The sequence below is a fragment of the Geospiza fortis genome, unplaced genomic scaffold, assembly GCF_000277835.1.
Source record: "Geospiza fortis unplaced genomic scaffold, GeoFor_1.0 scaffold2, whole genome shotgun sequence".
Lineage (NCBI taxonomy): Eukaryota > Metazoa > Chordata > Aves > Passeriformes > Thraupidae > Geospiza > Geospiza fortis.
The window spans coordinates 3,681,591-3,687,943 of NW_005054366.1; the positions used below are offsets into that span (position 1 = coordinate 3,681,591).

The following is a 6,353-nucleotide window of genomic DNA, read 5'->3' on the forward strand; positions in this document are numbered from 1 at the left end:
AGGTGAGGCCACAGAACCCATGGTGAGCACGGCCCAGGGGCACTGGTGCCGTGTGCTAGGGTCTGTGGCGTGGCAAACATGGGAAATGTGGGTGGCAGGGCTGCGATGGATGGAGCAGCACTCCTGGAGGGAGGCAGAGTTCATGGGCTCACCCAGGCTGCATGGCTGGAGCCAGGGCACCCTCACTTGTTCCAGTACTCCCTGTCGCACTGGTCCCATCTGCCACACAGAAGATTCACCACGGCTCTCCCAGGCAGGGCACCCAGGGGCAGGAGCCCTTGCCTTCCTGGCCTGGGAGGCAGAAGGTTGCTGGTGCACAGCCCACCCTGTGCCAGGGGCTGCTGGGGCACCAGCCGAGTGCAACAAGCATGCCTTCCTCTGGGCATGGGCAGGGAAATGGACGCAAGAGTCAGAGGTGGCCATGCGCTACTGGGGCTGAATCTGGGGAGCTCCTGGCTCATGAGGGCTGAGCAGCACTGTGTTGTTGGGCTGCCTTGCTAGGGCAGGGCTCCTGGTTGAAGACAGCAGAGCTGTAAAAAGAGGATGCAACCTGCCAGAAAGGCAGTGCCAGGAAGGGGTCCTGCTCTGCATGCACCCGGGGGGCTGCTCGGGAACTGCGCTGACTCACGTCAATGAGCTGCTGCTGCTCGGACTCGGTCATCTCGCTGAGGCGGTAGTAGCGGCCCGCCAGGTCCCCGGTGAGGCCGCTCAGGGCATCCACAGCCACCTTCTCCACCTCGCGTCTCTCGGCACGGGTGCAGGCTGGCGGCAGGCTCAGGCCGCGGATGCTGCGCCCGGTCCGGACCCGGGACGAGAGCACATAGCGCTCATCAAACTGGCCAAACTTTATCTGGAACAGACAGGAGCCACAGGCTGTTCATGGGCGGCCCTGATGCTGTCAGGGCCCTACCCCAAGGCCCAAGGAAGGACACCCGCGTGCGGCACCGCTGTCCAGCTTCTGCACCTTTGTGCAATCCAGGTCTGTGACGTGCTTCATGGTGCGTGGGTTGTATCCGTTGTGCCGCTCCTGAATCACAGGGTCAAACAGGTCGGCAAACACCTGGAAACAAGTGGGACAATGTACAGCAGACCCAGGGCTTCATGAAGCCCCTGCCACAAGCCTGGCAGGGCCACACTGCCAGTGTGGGGGACAGTGTGTCCTGCAGTGCAACGGCAATCCACCGGGCAAGTGGAGCAGGAGGCTGCAGGGCTCCAGCAATAGCTGCTCCAAAAGAGCCCTGTGTCCTGCAGGAGCACATGGAGGCTTTCCAGGTGCCTCTCCAGCTGCTCAGGCTGGGCAAGAGGAGGTGGGCTGTAATGACCCAGGCTGCTGGTTGTACCATGGGTACTGGGATTCCTCTGGATGCTGCAGGCAAGGCTCTGGCTGCCACTCACCTCATAGGTCTCCTCATCACCAGCTACAATGCCCACAGTCTTGATGAAGGGATGGCCAGGGTTGTCGACGCCAGTCTGAATGCACTGGTCCAAGGTCCAGCCATTTGGGGTTGCCTTGTCACAGAGCCTGGCGTAGATGGCTGGCGTCAGGTTGCTGGCCATGCAGTTGTTGTGTTTCCGCAGGTCGGGGTACTCAGCGCTGTGAGAGGAGACACCAAGGAGTTCTTTGGGGCCGGGGCACCCCAGCGCTTGTGCCTGTGCTCCACAGAGACTCTTGGTGCAGGTGTGGGCAGGGGAGCTCAGGGAGGGGTCAAATACTCTGGTTATCCACAGCAGCTGGGAGCAGGGAGGCAGTTACAGGCCTTGCAGGGCAAGGGCAGGGAGAGCCCAAACCCAGGGCTGGCACTGAACCAAGACAAGAGTCCACAGTCAAATCTGGACCAGTCCTCAGGGAGCGGCTCCTTATCAAACACACAGCAGGGCCCCAGAGTGGGAGAACCTGCTGGGTGAGCAGTGGGGCCACGTGAGCCCATCCCCACACTGAGCTGCCAGGGCAGCTGGGCTGCAGAGTGGGGTCCATTCCCCTTGTCCTCCCTGGGGCTGCCCTGCCAGCTCAAATGGAAAGAGGCTGCTCCTTGTCTGCTGATGCAGTGGGCAGGGGAGGGACGACATGCAGTCTGCAGGGTCCTGGCTTGCTTGACCCCTGGACCTCTGCCCCCCAGATGCTGTGGGGCAGGAGACTGGCTGACCCTGATCTGCAGCCAGTGGGAACAGCACAGTCCCAGTGCAGTTTATTGTATTAGGGGGATGCTTTCCTCTAATCAGCTTAGAGGGAGGCTGTCTCTTGACCTCATTCCCACTTTAGACAGGCTTTGTACTTGTTCTGCACTCACAGGGAAATTGGCAGGGCAGGACCCGCTGGCCTTGGCCAAATCTCTCTTGAGGGTGCCTCCACTCACCTTAGTGGGGCGGGACTGGCCCTTGTCAGCCCAGGAGAGCATACTGGTGGCTGGAGGGGGTCCTGCATTCCTGGGGACACCCTTTTGAGAGATGCCTGCTTTGGGGGTGACATAGCTTGGGGTGGGGGTCCATGTGGGAGGAAAGGTGCCTGGGCTAGCAAGGTCTGGTTGTTGGGAGCAAGTCAGGCATCAGCACTAGCAGCAAGTCCTGGCACCCCCCTGTGCTCAGCTCCTGCGCTTGGGCTGAGTGCTCACACTGGGCATTGGTTCTGGCTGCCAGCACCAATCCTGTGCTGCAATGCAGAGCCCTGTGGCTGCCACTGCCTCCTCCCCTGTGTCTGCAGGCCAAGGAATGTGGCCCTTCGCCCACAGCTTGGCAACTGCTCATGGCTTCCTGTGCTATGCAGAAACAAAGGGAGGTAGGGCTCCCATTGCATTGTGTGGGGAAGCACTAGCACTGCTGCCTGGACCAGCAGAAGGAGGCATTTGCTCCAGACAAGAATTGGTCCCAGGGTTGAGGGGGCTGAGGGCTGCTCCCAGCCCACACACAGACCTGTGCCCTGATGAGATGATCCAGCTAAGAGGCTGACGTGGCATGCATGGGGTGCAGCCTGCCCTGGCCTCCCTCACTGCTTCTGCTCCGTCATCTGCTGGCCACTGGCTCCCCAGAGTGACATGCTTCTAAAAAGCATTTGCTGATCAGAATGGGACACTTGGACAGGTTCCTCCACTGCTCAAGCACGGTCATGCTGCTGGGCATGCCGGGACCACTTGCTGTGCTTTCTGTGTGACAGAGGATGCCCAGGAGCAGTAGAGGTTCCCAAGGAAAGCCAGCTTACTCCCAGCAGGCAGGAGAATGCTACGGGTTGAAGCATGCTGTCTGCCACAGCTGTCTACACCTTCCCTGAGGTGCTCAGCATCCAATCTGTGGGACTCCAGGCTCCTGCCTGCAGGTGCTGTGCCTACTGCAGAGCTGACTGAGCACCTGGTTGGAGTGCACCCGCCCTGAACAGCCCCAGACCACAGCCAGCAATTTGGGGCAACCTCTCTTCAGCCTTTCTAGAGCACCTGAACTCAGATGGGTGTTGCCAGGAGCAGCTGGGTAATGCTGGGGTGAAGGTCCTGAGCACCTGGTGCTGTGCTTGCCGTGGTGCCACAGAGCTGCTGGGGGAGGCTGTGTCCAGGCTGGCACTGGAGGGCTCTGGCAGTGGCACCACACGCCCACCACGTGCTCAGGGTGTCCACAAGTCCTCTGTCATAGTGTCAGGATGATGCTGCACCCGGGCTGCTTTGACCCCTTGGTTTTGGTCCCCAAGGTTGGTTTTAAAATTATGGCCATTTCAGCACCATCTATTTTGTTCCCACAACAATTTTCTTTTGTGCCACAGCACCGAGTGATATCTTAAAAGTATTTTCCAACCTCAGTGATTCCATGATTCCACGGTTCTGTGGTATTGTGGGCTCCTGCCCAGCTGCAGAGGCTGGAAGCGTGGATGTCTGCCAGGAGTGCAGCTCAGCACCGGCGCCCACGCTGTCCTGTGCTCACCTCAGCCTGCCCTCCTGCCAGTGACCTGCCCTCCCTGCCCTTGAGCAAGCAGGTGCCTGACCCCAGAGCAGACCTGCTCTCCAGCCAGCAGGGATTATTACTCCATTGTCTACTGACTGGGCAGCTTCTCCAGAAGTGACAACCACCTCCACCTCCCCACAGCTCTTCACCTCTAATGTGGCAGCCTCCAGTGCCCTTCCTGGCATCACGGGCCTGAGGAGCCCAGGCAGTCCCAGCCACACATGGCCTCTGGAGAGCTGTGGGGAGCAGCAGACCCCGTGTCATGGCATGGAGCTGGGAGCTGGCAGGCAGCCAAGCACGAGGCTTGCTTACACAGGGAGGAAGGGGCTTGGGCTTTGTCTGGAGGGGCTTTGGCAGGGAGCCCCAGTGTGGTGGCCCAAATGTGGGGCCATGCCTGTCACAGGACCCCCCTGGCAGAAGGAGGGGGTGGGAGTGCCTGTGGCCTCCCAGCATGGCCATCCATACCACAGTGCCTCTGAAAGGAGGCTGTAGAGGGTTCCTCAGACCCCTCAGGGCTGCTGCTAATGTCTCTCGGTTTTTAACTTAGAGACTAGAGGGGCAAAATCATTGGGCAAGTCAGCTGCAGAGTGAGGGATTGCAGTTCACTCCTAGGGCTCCATCCAGGTGCTTTTCAAGTGCCAGCACTGTCACAAAACCATTCCCAACTGAACAGAACCCCCCAGGAGGCTCATTCTAGAGCTTCTCAGCCACAGCCTCACCTTGACTTCATCCCCTCCTGAGCTATGTCTGTGTCTCTGCAGTTGTTCAGAAAGCTGGAAAACATCCCCCTCTTGGGAGGTAAATAATCAATAACATCCGGCCTTTGTAATTCTATTTTAACTCAATCAATTTCTGTCCCTGACTTTCTGTAGCCCAACGCAGCTTGCCAGAGCCCCAGTGCCAGCTCCTTGCGAGCCCTCCACATGCCCAGGGTTCCCAGTCTGCAATGCAGCACAGCAACACACCTCTCTGACTGTCGGCATTTGGTGCAGGGATGGCAGCAGCTGCTGGTGTTCGGAGCAGCAACGTGCTGCCTCCTTCCCACCCTGCTCCTTCCCTGTGCACAGTCTCTGCTAGCATTGGGATGGGCAGAAAAGCTCAGTCCTCGTTTTCCTGGCCTGCCTCTAGGATATGCTAAACCAAGCAGCTGTTGCCAGCACAAGGACTGGCTGGTGGCCACCACATCCCTCTCCCCTTCTGGCCCTCGCCCTGTTCCCACTCTGCCTAGCCCTTGCGAGACACAGGTAGTTACTGTGCCCAGTGCTGTCTGGCACCGTGCTGCTCTATGGTCCTCAGGGCTGGCAGCACAAACACTGGGCAGGACCAGCCTCTGCCTCCTCCACCCCACTTGCTATGGCAAGCCATGGTGAGTGGAACCATGAGAACGTGAGGCACTTGGCCCTCCTGGGCTTCCTGGGGCAACAAAGAGCTGTTTGGAGGGGAGTGACGTGAAAACTTCTGGTCTAGAGCTTGAACCTTAGCATTGCGCTGCAGCTGTGACACTTATCTGGCTTAAGGGATCAGGTGCTGGGTGTGCAAATAAGGCCAGGGCTCTTGCAGAGCCAGCATTACCTCAAAAGCACCCCTAAGCCAGCTTGTGGCTCTGTATGTGCCCACTTGGCCCAGCTCAACCCTGTGCCCACCTCCCAGAAGTCCTAACTGCACATCTCATTGTCATCCAAAATCCACACATAGGGCTGTTTGCTCAGCATCCACAGGCCCCTCCAGCTCTCCCTTTAAAAACTGGCCCAGAGAGGGAAGAGCCAGGACCTGCCAGCAAAGCTTTTCTTTTCAATAGAGGAGTCCCTGTCCCAAAGGGAGGCACGTGGGAAGGCTGGTACAGCCAGATGAGGTCGGGCCAGGGGCTGCTCTGACACCAGCTCCCACAGTTAGAAATCCTCGGTGTCCTGCCAGCAGGACAAAATGGACCCTTTGCTCCATCCTGTTCCTACCAGGACATTGGCAAAGTCTCCCTGGCTTCTCTTGGGCCGAGGCTGGGGTATGTCCCCACCGGCACTGGTGGTCCCAGCACTGCTGTCTCCCAAACAACCCCAATCTCTGCCCTGCCAGTCATCCCGGGAAGTCCCCCGGGACCCCAATCGTACTGTCAAGCATTTGTCCCCTCTCGCTGTCGCATGTCCCCAGCTCCAGCGGCTTGTCCTGGTACTCTGGGACCACCCGGGGCAGCTCGCAGCTCCGGGCTCCCTGCCCGGACCGCAGTGCCCAGAGCCAACCCCCGGACACGGGAATGTGCCCGGGCGGCCTCCACAGCCCTCTGCCAGCGCGGGTCCCGCGAAGGGGCGACCCCGGGCGAGCCGGGACCCGCGCTCTCTGGGCCCTGCGGGACCGCACCCGGCCCGCGGCTGTGCCGGTGTCCTTGTGCGCGGGGCCCCGGGGCCGGACGGGCTTGGTTCAGGGCCTCCCGGTCCTTC

General features: G+C 59.9%; 1 protein-coding gene across 1 annotated transcript in view; it reads right to left on the minus strand.

The window, feature by feature from the left end:
- The window catches only part of LOC102038795 (creatine kinase U-type, mitochondrial), a 3,636-nt gene extending 2,043 nt beyond the window's left edge, over positions 1–1,593 (minus strand). The window contains exons 1-3 of the mRNA XM_031059697.1: positions 1,396–1,593; positions 965–1,060; positions 596–850 (exon numbers count right to left, since the gene is read on the minus strand). Coding sequence (XP_030915557.1) covers positions 596–850; positions 965–1,060; positions 1,396–1,557 — 513 coding nt within the window. The 5' untranslated portion in view covers positions 1,558–1,593. The remainder of the gene's footprint in view (positions 1–595; positions 851–964; positions 1,061–1,395) is intronic.
- Between the last annotated feature and the right edge of the window lie 4,760 nt (positions 1,594–6,353).